This window comes from Chiloscyllium plagiosum, unplaced genomic scaffold (assembly GCF_037043375.1).
Source record: "Chiloscyllium plagiosum isolate Xiang-an unplaced genomic scaffold, Cpla_swu_hap1 HiC_scaffold_3, whole genome shotgun sequence".
Lineage (NCBI taxonomy): Eukaryota > Metazoa > Chordata > Chondrichthyes > Orectolobiformes > Hemiscylliidae > Chiloscyllium > Chiloscyllium plagiosum.
Window position 1 is genome coordinate 69,323,337 of NW_028270141.1, and position 17,227 is coordinate 69,340,563.

At 38.1% G+C, this 17,227-nt stretch overlaps 1 protein-coding gene across 3 annotated transcripts in view; it reads right to left on the reverse strand.

The window, feature by feature from the left end:
* Positions 1-17,227, reverse strand: part of moxd1 (monooxygenase, DBH-like 1) — a 91,380-nt gene that overhangs the window by 53,980 nt on the left and 20,173 nt on the right. For 2 of the 3 annotated variants that reach the window (XM_043683260.2, XM_043683269.2), the window contains exons 3-4: positions 14,698-14,865; positions 14,464-14,547 (exon numbers count right to left, since the gene is read on the reverse strand). The exons of the other annotated variant lie outside the window; for it this stretch is intronic. In XM_043683260.2, the coding sequence (XP_043539195.2) occupies positions 14,464-14,547; positions 14,698-14,865 (252 nt within the window). The remainder of the gene's footprint in view (positions 1-14,463; positions 14,548-14,697; positions 14,866-17,227) is intronic. 3 annotated transcript variants of the gene reach the window in all.

Below are 17,227 nucleotides of genomic sequence, written 5' to 3' on the forward strand. Positions count from 1 at the left end.
GGTCACATTGAAACCAGCAACCTAGTTTTTGAATGAGATATTACATTGAAACCCCATCTGTTTGTTCATTCTATCTTGCTCTCGTCAGGGCAAACATAATGTTGCTAAAATCCAAACAATTACAATACAAGTTCCATACAGCATGTCCCTGTTCAGCATTGCACCATTTTGTTCGACTGAGCATTATAAATCCTCCAGCTATATTCAAAAAGCACACAGGAGAGAAGAAGAAAACTGTCCAAATAACTGATACACTGGTTAGAAATTCAAATCCAATTCAGAGGTAGAGAGAAAACATAGCCAATTTATTCTGAGATTTGCTTTTACTGGGAGAATTACATTTTAGTCAGTCATTGTCAGGATACAGATATCACTTGCAATCAACACTTAGTATCCATCTTTAAATGCCCATATTCTAGTTTGACCGTCCATCTAATTTTCTTACGTTTAAAAGGTTATTTATTTCCTCTTTCCATTTAGTTTGCTTAACCATCCAGTAAAAAGGTAAAATTTTATTAAAATCAATCACAGTCAAACCAAACATCCAAAATAATAAGTTTAGCAGGCTCCCTCTTTCAGTTAATTAATAGCTACATTACTATGTATTCTTGTTTTATATATAATGAGATTACTTAATTTTAATGCCAGCTCTAGGAATTCAATCCTTCTCCAAATTATGTTATGATTTGATAAAATGATATAAATTATCATTTCCAAAGGCATCACCTTGAATAACAATTCTACCAAAAACTGAGAAACCATTCATTAAAATTGAACATACACAATTTTTTTAGAGATTTTATTTCTGACTGACTCATAAATCATAGAATGGAATATACATCACCATCCTTAAACAAAAGATGAATTATGAAGATTATGCAGTACGATTTGTGGACAAGTGCTATGTAAAAGACCACACTGTTGTTGATCTTTTATGATTAATCTGTTATCCTCTTACAAACTTCCCAAAAAAACAAGCACTGACTGTGCAATACGCTAGCTCAAGACATCCTAAACTGAGACCCTTTGTGTTCTCCCACTAGGTTTTGAAAAAATCTAATGATGGAAACATTCAATGGTCTGATAGATGAGTTGCCACCAGCAACAAGATATGAGACTTGTATTCCAATTTTATGTGGTCACATACAAGTTGCTAATGGCACGTAACTGTAGTTTTAACTGTCAGCTGCCAGTCTTTTCTTAAATTACGCATATCTGGCACAGTTTTAAAGACTTGGATCACATCTTGTAGCGTTTCTGCCACTAATGAAAACAGATTGAGTTTTGAATACAACTTTATTGTTTAGAAATCAAATTCCAGTTCTTCACTGAACCCTTCCTTTTATTTTGCCCTTTCCAGAATAATCATTGATCACACTGTTATTTTTAATGAATTGGTACAAAACATCTCTACTATGCTAAAGCTACCTTATAATTTAAGATATGACTAATAATCAAGTCTTCATTTAATCAAAGTGGTTCATGCAGCCTGTAAACAGATCTCTGAAAGTTCCTTTCTAATCTCTACATATTGCAAGTCTTCAGTTACTGCTGCCAACAGAGATATATAAATCCTTAACACATCTAGATGATATTTTTTGATCCAAAAATAACAAGCCTATTTAGATCAACACTCCATCAGAAAAGCAGAAGGCATGTCTTATGAATGCATCAAATATTTCTAGTCTAATATTGCCCAATTTCACAACATACAGATTTTCAAAAGATCTGACCAAATTAGGAAATGTTTTTGAAGACATTAACCAGAAGCATTTTATCCTTCCCTGCACTTAAATTGGTGATAAGAGGGGCATGTTGTGAACGCATTTTGTCTTGCATTCAACAGGATAAACATATGAGTGCCAAATTGAAACAATCACAATAAAGTTACACAACAGCAAGTCCCTGTTTAGCACTGCAATATTTTGCTGTGATTCATTTCAACATTGTTCACTTCAAGAGGTCTGTAATCTTGTTTAGAAACATGAAATTCAATATTATGTTATTTAATCTCATCAGAACATGACTGCTTTGCAATGGTTTGCACCACTCCCTATTCTACTATTCTACTTTTGACCCTCCAATTGTTATCTGTGCCACTCTCACTACCATCCTTTCATTGAACCTCACACTCCCTGGTGCTGTCACCTCCCTCTCCTGAACCCTGCTTCAAATGAGGGCACTTAGTGGTGTTTCGATTTTGGGGATATGTCTGCAATAAGAACATAGATTATAACAGCCCCAGCTCGGCGTATCTATGCCATGAGGACCTACACTGCGATAACTCCAGAACTCTGATGGGGGATCGGATCTGGACCTTAGATTGTCTTTGACCTGAACTGAGGGGTCTGTAATAACCAGTATGATCAGATAGTAAGAGAAAGAGAGAGGATATATGAGTCAAGCTGGAGTTTCACTGAGCAGGATTGATGGTGAGCAAGATGAGCAGAGAGCAGGAGGTTAAAAACAAAAGTTAACATTTCTTTTAATACATATTTTTCAATTTACTTTATTTTGTTAAAGGTAGTTAATTTATTAATATAACAACTTTGTAATGTGAAAATACTGCATGTCAACTTACACAGCATCATACAGCATGGAAACAGACCCTTCAATTCAACTCATCCATGCCGACCAGATATTCCAACCCAATCTAGCCCCACCTGCCAGCATCCTCCAAACCCTTCCTATTCATATACCCATCCAGATGTTACTTGATATAGTGCTTCAATTCTTTTTCTGATGAAACACGATTATATAGAACCTAACTACACATAGTTCTCCTATAACAAGCGTTTATTAAACGCGATTTGGTTCTAACGCAATTTGTGAATTGCGAACTTTTTTTATGAAGCAAACTCCCAATCGCTGTTACACGATTCCATCCCTGTCACCAGCTGAACAGCAAAACCCAGACTCAGGATCCTCTGTCTGCAAAATGCAAATTCAATGTGTTCAGCTAAAAGAGGAATGCAATCAGGTCCACAAGCCTTGAAACTTAGCTTGAAACTGGGAATTGTGGTCTACCTTCAGAAGGAACTTTATTTCAAACCATGGGGGAGAATCCTGAGGAGGACTGGACTTCCGCATCAGCTTCATGTGGTCAGTCAGCTCGCGCACTTTCTGGTGAAGAGACTCATGAAATGTACAGTGCTATAGTCAGTTATGTTATTGTTAAAGTGTTAAATTTACTGTACCATTTCATTAAAATATATGATTTAAAGATTTATTTAGCCTGTGCTATCATTTGCATTAGGCCAACTGCTATTTTTGTTTTGATTTTTACTGATATTTTCAGTGGTTCGCTCCAACACAATTTTTGCCATAGGCCCCATTATTTATATTGTGCAATTTTCTATTACACAGTGTTGCATTGGAATGCAACTACCACATTACAGCAGAATTACCTGTATAGCTGTACATCAGTTTTGATTGGAAATCTGATTTGTTTAAAATCATTTCATTTATAACTTTCAGGAATGCAACAATTTTAAGTGAGGACTACTATTCAAGAGAAAACATTTGTGAGGAAACATCTGGCAAATCAACTTGTTTGGCCAAGGAATTTCCACAGAGAAAGCAATGAAACTACACTCTAAGTTCCTGGGTAATTCAGAAAAGGTACAGGGTTTATATATTCCTTTTGTCAGTACCATTTTCCTCTGTGTTGTGATGCCTGATGTGACTGTCAAATTCATCTGGCTTAGGACCAGATTCTTGTTTGTCATTTGAATTGACAAGTATTTGGGATCTCAAACTTTAAGAAAATAAAGCCACAAGATTCTGCTGTTGTGGACAATAGAAATAAACATTACGATGCAAAGTCAGAACAGTAAAACTATTTGTAACATGTAGATATAAATATAACATCAAGAATTAACCAAGGAGGTAAATATTGAAAATAGCATCTATGCTCGAGCGCTACAGAGCATATCAATTTGTAAATGTAGTCAAACCCCATTCCCATAGATTTCTCAGCGACCTCTTGAGATGTTGCTGATGTATTGGTCACCAAATCTCTTTGAAACCATGTCTCCTTTACAAGGGGTTTCAATTCTTCACTCTCAAAGATCTATCTTTGGAATTCTCTCAGAAGCTTATTCTACTACAGTCTACCTCAATGGCTGCTCACACTACGGTAGTTCAAAGCCTGTACTCCAGCATCATTGCATTTACACATTTCTAGCTTGTTAGCAAACAGCGAAATTCACCAAGCTGACATTATCCTTGGACTTCCTCTCCAATATTTCTCAAACAGCAACAAGAAAATACTGTGTGGGTTTTTTTCATACCAGCCTCAGCCTCTGAATTATCAATGGCTCCCAGGGATTTCTCCCGTCCTAACTGCCTAAAGAATGTTAACAGCAACATTTGTACTACATACAACACTCTCCCAGCTTTAACTGCAATCAATTTTGTTCAGCAAACACAAAGAGCTTGAAGCCTTCAAACCTTCTTAAACTCCACCCAACTCCATGCTGTGGGGGGTATCTTCCAATGACAACATAGTCTGTCTGGTGTCATCTTTAACCGAATGTTTAGGTTAAGAATCTCTCATTTACAATTTCATCTTTGAAATTATGAATCATTGGATTTAAGAGCCTTTCAGTGGTCACTAAATGCTTTTAACTAATTTAGCATTTACTCCCAAAACAAATCATTTCTCTCGACTGTCATTATTCTTAACCATGTAAATGCCAAGTTTCTAGCTCAGTAAGTCCCCCTACTATTTTTAATCTAATTCTCTAGTTGCTATCTTCTTAAAGCAACATGATCCCTTTCAAGTATAACTGACTTCCATGTGTTTCATTTGCTTTTATGAAACTTAACACATACCTACATACTAAAACATGAAATACATTGTCACAGCCCCTGCAAAAAAAGAATTGTTGTGATCTTTTGAAATTTGGCACTCATGTTTGTTTGAGCACAAGAAATAAAATGTCTCACTTTTCAGTAATATTCATGTTATGTACTCCTGCACTTTACTCAATTTAACTGGTGAGTATCACAGTTTTAATCTTTCATTGACTTACTGACAAATATCGAATACCTTGGACCACTCTTGTTGCTTCTTACTATTTTCCCATCTACTATCTTTCTAGGTGCATTTTTCTTAAACATTGAAGGAATGAAGGTGTACTTTTCTGGAAAACCTGATCATATTTTAAAAACATGGCATTGCTATTACAGTATTATCATATGATTAAATGGACAGCACATTGAAGTCTGAAACAGATTCCTAAGACGACTGGCAATTATACACTAGTTAGTTAGTTAAAGCAAAGGGATCTTACAAAGTACCTATAAAAGGAAGTCATAGAAATGGAACCTAGGACAACAAGACTACACAAACCTAAACCAAACAGCTGGGTTTTTTAGAGCTTTGCTTGACGGAGAGCTCTTGAAACGAAGTGATTAGGATAGGAAATTTCAAACAGTACTACAGTAAAGTTGCTGTCAAAAAGAAGGGAGATTCAGTAAGGAGTTTCAGGGAGAGAAATAGTATGTTTAAGAAGGGATATGAAGGGGAGACCACAAGATTACAATTCAAGTGCCCATTCCAAATCAGAAGAAAGGCATCCCGAATTAAGGGTGAATGGAAAAGATCTGTCCAAATACATACAAACTCTAGTGGGATATAAGGACATAGCTCAAGGGCAATTCTGATCATGCTTTTAGAACTCCTTCTTGTCTTCTAATTCACTGAGAGCAATAGGAATTCCAAAAGAATCGTCCTTGAATTGGCAGACAGTGAAAAGCGAAAATGTAAAGATAAAATAAAATCATAAAAGATGCAATCAAAAATAAAATAAAATTTAGAAAAGGGTATCACAATCACCAGACAGAGGGAGATACCATCTTTATGAAGACAAAGAAGCAACTGCTTTTGGTTCTGATTTGTTGTACATCTCTCTGTCCAGGTACATATCAAATTTGTAATATAGATAGAACAAATCACTGGAAACACATCAAGGAAAGTCCTTTTTTTAAACCATTTTTAAATATTTCACTTGAACGTCACATTCCCAGCCACCATAGCATTTGAAAATTTCCCACTGCATTGTGGCCAGCCACTATTTTAGTTCTGTCTTTTACGATAGAGCAAAAACACACAGTCAAGACAAGTGAGGCCCTTATTCATATATAGGAATAAAATTCTGGTGATCATTCAGATTAGATTCCCTACAGTGTGGAAATAGGCCCGTCGGCCCAACTAGTCCACAACGACCCTCCAAAGAGTAACCCACCCAGACACATTCCCTCTGACTAATGCACCTTACTCTATGGACAATTTAGCATGACCAATTCACCTAACCTACACATCTTTGGACTGTGGGAGGAAAATGGAGCACCCGGGAGGAAACCCACGCAGACACGGGGAGAATGTGCAAACTCCACACAGACAGTTGCCCAAGGCTGGAACTGAACCCGGGTCCCTGGCACTGTGAGGCAGCAGTGCTAACCACTGAGCCACTGTGCTGCCCCAAATTCAGACAAATTGGAAAACACAAAAGAAATGGAAATACTAAAGTCCTTGAGAACAAATTTTATGAACTGTAATTATTGTTGAAAAATAAGAAATTTGGTATCCAATCTGCCCAGACTGACTAAATAATGACAAGACAAGGATCAAGGATTTAATATTGGTCAGGATAGTACCCTGATCTTCTTTGATATAGTTTCATGTCGATAGGGAAGATCCAATGAAAGGGAAAGCAAGGCCTCAATTTAACATCTCATACAAATGATGGCATTTCTGACAAGGCAGCACTCCCTCACTACTCAGTACTGGAATGCTGGCCTAGACTGAACACGCTCCCCAACAAACCATCCTCCCATCCTGGCACCCTCCCCTGCCACTGCAGGAATTGCAAAACCTGCGTTCCACACCTCCTCCCTCACCACCATCCAAGGCCCCAAAGGAGCCTTCCACATCCATCAAAGTTTCATCTGCACATCCACCAATGTCATTTATTGTATCTGTTGCTCCCGATGCGGTCTCCTCAACATTGGAGAGACTGGACACCTCCTAGCAGAGCGCTTTAGGGAACATCTCCGGGACACTCGCACCAATCAACCCCACCGCCCTGTGGCCCAACATTTCAACTCCCCCTCCCACTCTGCCGAGGACATGCAGCCTGGGCCTCCTCCACCGCCGCTCCCTCACCACCCGATGCCTGGAGGGAAAACACCTCCTCTTCCGCCTCAGAACACTTCAACCCCAGGGCATCAATGTGGACTTCACCAGTTTCCTCATTTCCCCTCTCCCCATCTTACCCCAGTTCCAAATTTCCAGCTCAGCACTATCCTCATGACCTGGCCTACCTGCCAATCTCCCTTCCCACCTATCCACTCCACCCTCCCCTCTGACCTATCACCTTCATCCCCACCCCCATTCACCTATTGTACTCTTCTCTACCTTCTCCCCAGCACCCCCCCACTTCCTCCACATTTATCTCTCCACCCTGGAGGCTTCCTGCCTCTATTCCTGCTGAAGGGCTTTTGCCCGAAAGGTCGATTTTTCTGCTCCTCGGATGCTGCCTGATCTGCTGTGCTTTTCCAGCACCACTTTGATCTAAACTATTCTTCGGAGTGTCAGTGTGGATTCATAGCAGTGGATGGCCTGCTTCCACACTGTAGGGATTCTATGATTTCATGAGTATGGAGCACACTCTGTGTGGATTGTATTGCCATAGCCCATGTTTCCCAGCAGCCATTCTTGTAAGACACGCAGCCATCAAAATTAAGCAAGAACCTGAGAATGCTGAAGGACTTAACATCATATTAGCACCCAGGGTTTTTGGCACAGATCTCAAAGATATGGTGCCAATGATCGCAGATGTCCTGTACATCCTTTTCTGTTGATGAAGTCAGCTGATATGATGTCTTCAGGGTGAAGTATGCACAGGCTATTAGCTTTCTTCCCCAGATACTGGGTGCTAGGTTGGCAAAACATACTGCTGGGCTGCAATAATGAGTCACCTTAGAGAAACAAGATGAAGTGATGTGGTCTGGTACGAACTGAATTGGTAATAGTCTCAATCCAAATGTTGATTGAGGACTATGACAACCCACTCAAGTCCCTACTCCTCCTTTGGAAGCAGTCAGTTGCATAAAAGTTTAGCACAGCTGTCACCCTGTCTGGTATAGGATGGCCAATCACTCCTTCAGCTCACAAATGTTGCTCCAACAGATGACACAGGTCTGTGCTAATGTACTGGGACATTCTCAATCTGTGGCAGCAAGATATCTAATTTGTCCAGGATAAATGGCATTGAAGATGATAAAGTCTGGGCTTCTTGTATCTTCTCTGCATCCTAAGAAATAGGAGCAGGAGTCGGCCATTCAGTCTCTCAAACCTGCTCCCACCATTCTGGAAGAACATGGCTGATTTGTCCCAGGCCTCAACTTTTCTTTCATGACAGATCCTCATTGCCATTAACTCCTTGATATTTCAAAAAAATTCTACCTATCTCATTTTCAAATACTTTCAATGGTCTACCCTCCAAAACCCTGAAGTAGAGAATTCCAGACATTCACTATTCTCTGAAAGAAGAAATTCCTTCACACCACAGCTTTAAATGAGTGTCTTCTTATTCACTAACTTGCCCTGGTTTGAGACTTCCCCACCAGCGGAAACAAATTTTTAACATCTACCCTGTCAAGTCCTCTCAATCTTATGTGTTTCAAAAAGATTACCCTGTTCTCCTTAACTCTTAATAATGGCTTAACCTGTTTAGCTATTCTCAGTCAGTCAACCCCACCAGGCCAGGAATCAGTCTAAGTGAATCTCTTTTAAACTGCCCCCAATTCCAATAATCCTTTTTAAATATGGTGACCCAGTACTACAGGTGGGGCGTTACCAATACACTGTATATTTGGAACAAGTTGTCCCAATGTTATTGAACCCTTACCAATAAAGGCCAAATTCAATTTGCCTTCTTAATTACTTGCTGCACATGCATGCTAACCTTTTGTGTTTCATATACAGGAACACCTAGATCCTTCCACACCTCATTTTCTTGTAGTCACTCTCCATTTAAATAATGGTCTTTCATTTGATTTTTCCTCCCAAAGTACATGAACTTACACTTTCTTGCATTAAACTCCATCTACCAAGTTTTTGCCCAGTCATTGTGGAATCTCCAAGAGGATATAAATAGTTTGTCCACATCAAAATGTGCCCTCCTACCTGTTGTTTGCATCCTGCCAACTGTGGCTATAATACACTGTTTTCCCCTCTTCAGGTCTTTAGTGTAGATAGTAAATAATTGAGATCCAAGGACTGGTCTACTAACAATCTAACATTGAGAGTACCTTCATGCTTTTTTTTTAAGGAATAATTTGTGTCCAATGTCCCTTTGTGTGGAATGATTTGGATGCCAAAACCTCTTTACAACCCTGGCTGAAGTTCTTTTTGAAATATTTGTACTTTTAAAAAAAAACTAAATAAGAAATGGCAAACATTTAGGGTACGCATGAATGAATCACAAAGGTTATTAGTTCCAGTCTTGCATAAAAATAAAATGGAAACATGGGTGACAAGGGAAATTAGGGATAGTATCGAATCCAAGGGCGAGGTATAAAGTTGGTCAAAAATAAAAGCAGTAGACTTGAGGATTGGGGGGAACAGTTTAGATTCCAGCAAAGGGAGAAAAATAATGCTTTAAGAGGGGGAAATCAGAGCACAAGACGAAGCTTTAAGGGAACATTCAAAACAAACGGAAAAGCTTTTACAGGAATGTGAAGAGAAAGCTATTAGAAAACAAATATGGGTCCCTTACAGTCAGAAACAGGGGTTTATAATGGGGAACATTCAAACACACATGAATGTTCCCAGTGTCCAGGAGATTTGAACCAAGGGTCACAGTCTGACAAAACAGGAAAGGCTATTTAGGATTGAGATGAGAGAAATTTCTTCACCCATAGAATGGTGAGCTTGTGGAATTTTCTGCTAAGGAAAGTGGTTGTGACCAAAACATTGAGTGTTTTTAAGAAAGAGTCATATGTAGTTCTTAGGGCTAAAGTGATAAAAGGGAATGTAAAGGCAATGGGTACTGAGTTGGATTACCAACCACAATGATATTGAATGGTGGAGCAAGATCTAAGGCCAAATGACCTGCTCCTACATATTTTCTATGTTTCTTTCAGTGTGCATGAAATAGATTCCAATTCATGGGCTGCTGGCTCCAGTTCCAGAGAGAGAGAGCTGTTCGATTAGAATGGGCTTCATTTGAACCAGGCCGAGATCATGGTCCTAGGGAATCATACATGTAGGGCTGTAGTTAGGTATATGTATGGGTAGTTGTGCAGTTCATTTGAAGAGAAGTTTGCAAAATTACGAACAAATGAAACACTGGAGATGCAAGATAGTAAAGAGGCAAATTATAATCAAATTCTGATAGGTAGGGGCAGAAAATGTAAGCAGAAGAATGCAGCTGAAATTAGAACAATAATAAACGATAATGGTAAAATGTCTGAGCTTGAGGCTCTTTACCTGAATGTATGTAGTTACTGAAACAAAACAAATGAGTTGACAGCACAAATAAAAACAAATGACTTGATAGTGATTACTTGATAGCAGTGTGACCAGGACTGGGAACTCATTGTTCAAAGATATTCAACATTACAAAAGAAGAAGTTGGATGGATAGCATTGTTAATGAGAGAAGGGATGAGTGTGGAGGTGAGCAGTGACCGAGGTACAATAGATCGGAATGTGAATTAATCTGCGTGGAAATAAGGAATAGAAAGGAACAAAAAGATCATTGATGGATGGAAGATGTCTACTGGTGCACAAAGAATTGCCTCATTATAGGACAAAGTATAAATCAGGAAATAATGGAGATGTTCAAGAAGAGCTCTACAATTGTCATAGGTGATGCTAATCTGCATATTGACTGGTCAAATCAGTTTGTTCAGGTGTTTGGAAGATTCTGGCCACAGTGGTACGTATTGAGGAGTCAAGAGAGCCCCAAGGTTTTCTGTTTCATGTGTCAGTCTTCCTCAATGATAGGACTCTTGTCTCTGGTTTGAAGTTGCATGTATTAGATTTTTTAAAAGTACAAATACTTCAAAATGAAATTCAACTAGGGCTGTATATAAAGACAATTTTGGCATGCAAACCATCTTTGCTACCTTCCTCCACCCTCCTCTCTGACCTATCACCTCCATCCCCACCTCCATTCATCTATTGTACTCTTTGCTACCTTCTCCCCAGCCCCACCCCACCACACCCTCATTTATCTCTCCACCCTGGAGGCTTCCTGCCTCTATTCCTGATGAAGGGCTTTTGCCCGAAATGTCGATTTTCCTGCTCCTCGGATCCTGCCTGATCTGTTGTGCTTTTCCAGCACCACTCTGATCTAAACTCTGGTTTACAGCATCTGCAGTCCTCACTATTCTACTCCGAAGAATATACCATTCTGTTCCCCAATCCCCACCGCCCTACTCCTGCATTTCTCATGGCTTACCTAGCCTGCACATCCCTGGACACTATGGGCAATTTAGCATGACCATTCCACCTAACCTGCACATCTTTGTACTGTGGGAGGAAACCAGAGCTCCAGGAGGAAACCCATGCAGACACAAGGAAGACATGCAAACAGTCAGCCATGGGTGGAATTGAACCTAGCGTGACTAATCCTAGTGTGCTCTGCTCTGTACAACTGGAGAAGGCAAAGAGGGGCATGTAATGGATTCTGAAGAGCTGTAAGGGTAACAGCTGTCTTCCAAGAGGAGGTTTCTAACATGGTGTAGAACAAAGAACAGGTAATATCTGCAGCTTGCTTCTTGCAGTGATATTTACCTCGACAGTCAATTATGCAGGTAATAATGTAAAATAACAATAGATTTATGTTTTATTTCCTGTAAGATGTCACCTGTGCCCTCAGAAGCTTTGCTTTATTATTTTCCCTTGCACTACTTGTACTGTGAAGGATTATTTGTGGCTAGCAACATTAAGAATTTAAATATGGCACCAGAGGCAGGAAGCCTAGATTGGGTCAATGAGAGAAACCCATTACGTAGAATATATGTTTGATCTTGAAGCCATTTCCTATATTGGTCTTTGAAAGAAGATAGTTGAGGTCTATGCATTCGTTTTTTTTTAAAACTACAAATACTTCAAAAAGTACATCAACCAGGGTTGTAATGTAAAGGGGTTTTGGCACCCAAACCATTCCACAAAAAGGGACATTGGACACAAGTTATTCCTAAAAACCATGAAGATTTCTCAATGTTAGCTTCTCATTGTATGCTTCTATCACTGCTAAGTGCACAATAACTCAAGCATGGTACCACAGGAGCTTGGTGAATGCATAATGAGCTGAGCAGGGAAGAAGTACCTCAGATAACTCACTGGAGTTTATGGAGAGAAACTCTCTATGAAGTTCCCCAAAATTGGACTTCGTCAATTTTTGTCAAAATTCAGCTCATTGAGACTTGTTATGGACAGAGCAGAACCTCTCAAAATATTTTAAGGTGGTAGTCTAGAACCTAATTTTTTCTTATTTTAAAGGCAAATATAAAGTGCTGTGTTCCAGATGCAATGCAACTGGTTAAATGTTAAACAAATCACAATTTATTCAAACACTGTAATTAAAATACAACAAAAGAACAAACTTTGAATAACTATTTTTTTAGAATCTCTATTGGAAAACTTAACAGAATAATAGATACAGTAATTATTACTAAATAACTGTTCCAATATAATAACATCCCATAAACACATCTTGGTAAAAAGGCAAATTCAGAAAACAAATTGTCTCACAATTTCTGTAATAGGAAGAGAAACCCCTTTCAGCTGTAACCAAGACAGGGGAAAGTTTGGCTTCCACTTCTTCAAAACTCTAGCAGCTACTGCTGAAAGCCAAACCTAAGAAACTAAAAAAACTAGAAATCCTGATCTGAGTGTTGGTGACACCCATCCAGGCTGCTTCTATTATAGAGTCATAGAGATGGTCCAACCCGTCCATGCTGATCAGATATCCCAACCCAATCTCGTCCCACCTGCCAACACCCGGCCCATATCCCTCCAAACCCTTCCTATTCATATACCCATCCAAATGCCTCTTAAATGTTGCAATTGTACCAGCCTCCACCACTTCCTCTGGCAGCTCATTCCATCCACGTACCACCCTCTCCACCTTTTAAAAAACCCAAGGCCTAAAGCTTATTTACATTAGCACAGATTGCTTGGCATCTCTCTTTCAAATTCCCTCTTAAAATAAAGCAGGACAAAATACACCTCTTAAAGCTCCAGCATCCTCTCAGACTGTTTACTCAGTTCCCTGCTAGGATGGACATACTGCTTGATAATCTGCTCCTGTCCACAATCAAATCAAAATCACACCAAATTTGGGAGAGTACCTGACCTCCAAAATGATAAAGCCTGGAAGTTCAGATTGCCCAAGGCTTTCCTCCATCAATATCATGTGGATTTCCCTCTCATTTTCCTACTGTCTTACTCTCACCAAGGAGTAAAATTGAAACTTCGACGTTTAGTGAAGCTCTTACATTCCAGCATTTCAAATCTTTACCTTTGCCACTGTGACTCACTTGGAAAATACTTGTTAGCATAACCTTAATAAGTTTTAAACACTTGGCCTTTTCTGATTTCTGCCCCCATGTCCAGCATTTGGTGCGTGGCTAGTCATGGGACTAGAGGACTTTAGCTTCTATAGGAAAAATTCCATACTGCACTTAATATGTCATAATATTAAGTGATTTTAAGCCTTTTCATGGCTTCCTTGTTCCACAATAAGAACTGAAACCATTGTCAGTATGTTTAAGAAAAGTCATGTCCTCATAGTGAAAGCTTACTACTCATTTCCAGGATCTTTTGTTTTTAAACAGTTAGCCAAAAGCTGCAATAATAATCTAACATCGAGATACCTTCAAGCTTTTTAGGAATAATTGATGTCCAATTTCCATTTTTGTGGGATGGTTTACATACCAAAATTGTCTTTATAAACAGCCCTAGTTGAATTTCTTTTTGAAGTATTTGTACTTTAAAAAAAACTAACACATAGACCTCAGCTATATTCTTTCAAAGGCGAACATAGGAAATGCTTTCAAGATCAAACATATTCTGTGTAATGTGATTATGCTGAATTTAGGTCAATCAGATACAATCAACATTTGGTTCGTAAGTATAATCTAACTTTAATTTGGTTATCTTCTGCTGACAAGTCAGTTCTTCAGAAAACTACACTCCAAGCCCAAGCACTATTTGAAATCTTCCCAAACAATTCAGTGCAAGCCCTTCATTCTCAAAACTTTGTGGAATAGGGACAAGTGCTAACAAAACTAAAGAAAATAGGAACTCAGATCGAAATAATACTCTCAGATTCATCCACAATTCCTTGTACTCCAACAATACGCACAATATCTAAATAGCAACTTATTTGCAGATATTAAAACTAAACATTTCTATTAAATTACAAGTTGTATTGCTTACCCTTATCACATGATGCTTTTTGGTCAGGTCTGGCAGTTTAAAGATTTGACACCAGTAGGTGGTATCCTTTTTAGGTATGGTGACCTGTCTTGAACAATAAGTCCAAAAGTTGAAAAATATATATTTTCTTGTTTAAAAGTGTCTTTTTGACAACAGAAAAAAGAAAAAAACAATTCATAATATTGATGTGTATTCTTCCTAGGAATGTAATCTGAGACCAGCAGCTATACTCACGTTATAATGTCTTATTTCAAATACAAGCACATCACTAGCAATAGAAGTGTCCACCACAGGGTTCAGTAAGTGAAGACTTTTCCTCCCACGGTTTGATGAATGATATTGTGGATGATCATGCTGCACATCTTTAGGATGATATGCCCAAATCACCCTAACAGTGTTATCCTGATCACAAGGAATGAATAAAGTAAAATGTTAAACTGTTAAATAATAAATTGAATTTGTGATTATAAGTACTTGAAACAAATTGTTTGCTATTCACTGACTTCTTTAAAAATATCTAATATTACATCAGAGGAAAAATATGCCAAGATTGTTTAAGCAAGTGAAATGTGAAACTACAAGGCCAAAAACAATGGCATAGAGGGTTTATTTTGTGTGGAAATAGTCTAAAAAAATTTGATCTATGCATAGTGTTACTAAAACATCATAGCTTGTTTGTAATTAGTTATTGCACTAGCATGGGAAAGGGTAGCGGGAGAAAAAAATGTAACATGACTGCAAATATACAAGTTACAAAAGCAGACAAAAGAAATTTAAGTTTTGTTTTATGAAAGGATTAGTAAAACGAATTGAGTATATCTTATTCCAGACAATACAGATAGGGTAAATCCAGACTGTTATGACTAGTTAGGCAAATAAATTACAAACACAAGATCTAAATTTACAAACATTAACCAGCAAAAACTTCATTTTGTTAACAGAATGTTAACATTCACCATTGTCATTTACTGTATTTATCAGAATGCTTTAAAAAAAAACTTGCATCCTTTAAATTCTCTCACATATTGTAAAGATTAGTCGAGACCAACACCACTTTATATCATAAACCAGAGAATGATTTAAAATCTTAAGTTATTTTTCATGATATACTTTGAGAAACCAAAGGGTAATTACTTTGACCAGATGACTTTTAGGCTACATTTTCCAATCAAATTTTTTGTTGATTTTAATGATCACCAATTAAAATAATTTTTCAGAGCAATTTGCCTATCACTTGTACCAAGATTGTATTCATCAATTAGAAAGAAAATTGCTATTCATGATGCACCTGCAAGAATTTCCTTTCATACTCCAAGTCAGTAATGAATCACTTAACTTCATAAATGAGAAATGTTTCATCCATCCAGCTGTGGGTTCCATGATAATTTTCAGCAATTGTTCAGTGTTAAAATTGAATGGCTTTTTCAATTGTCCAGGTCAGAGTTCTTAGTGGAGAGAGACTGGATAATTGTGAATACAGGAAGATCTTTTCTTGTGCTATAGAGACAACCAAGTGTCATGGAACAAGTAAAATATAGCTCTTTCAGGGGCGAGAAAGAGTTCCAGAAGAAATTACAAGACTTGAAAAGGGCACACCATATGGAAAAGAAGTGAATTCAGTTGAATGGTAACTTTTATAAAATGGGCAAAGAACTTTCCTGAGATAAAGTACTGCCAATGTAATAAAACTTGCTAGTTCTTGATACAAGCTTGAAAAAGATCAATCTTTAAATATAACATATTAAACTTTGAGAATTTCAACAAGATTTTATTTAGAATGATAAATGAATAAGTCACTGTCTCAATCTGCTATATTCCAATATAAAATCTTCACTTCAAGGGTCAAAAGAGTGTAGACTGTGTGAAGACAAAACCCTTCAATATATAGCTCAGAAATGGGCAATTCAGGCCACAATTCAATTGCAAATCTTACATTCTGTACAAAACTCCTCCTCGGCCTCTGCATCAGACACCCTCGACTTGCCCCTCTCTTCTCCCTCATGTGTTTATCTAACTTCCACTTAAATCAGTCTATACTGGTCATGACATTTACTTGGTAAAATATTCCACAGATTTTTCACTCTTTGGGTCTCTTTGGATAATGAAGTTTCTTCTTTTTTAATCATTTTTGGTTGAAGTCAGTATTACAATCCTTAAGAAAGAGGAAGCTTCAGAGTTTCCAAGGATTGAATCAATTTGGTTAGAGGAAACATTCAACTAGGTTGCTTGATGTAATTTAAAGGCTGCCACCTAGTAGGAAATATGAAGAGGAACAAACGTGTAAAGCAATTACAAAAAGAAGTCAACATCAGAATATTTGTATGGTTAACTTTCATTACCCTTTTATCTATTGGGATGGCGGTAGTGTAAGGAACAGTGAAGGGGAGGCATTCCCGATCATGTTCAGAATTTCCTGCAGTAGCACGTGTCCAGTTGAGCAAAAAAAAAGGAACTGCTAGATCTGGTTCTGAAGAACAAAGTGGCCAAGTTGATCAAGGAATTCTGGGTAATCCAAGATGGAGGAAGGGAAAAATTTCTGGCTGTAAGAGCTGTTCCTTTTTTTGAGGTATTTTAGGTGTTGGGGGTGATTTCCTTGAATTCCAGGAGCAGCAATTACTGTTTTATATGCTGTTGCATGTTTTAGGACTTTGGAAAAAAAAAGTCAAAACAAACAGCAGTTTTAGAAGGGAGAAGAGCAGACAAAGGAAGCACATGGTGAGGACAGTGCAGGAGAGAGAGCGAGAAAGAACTTGCACAGTTCCAC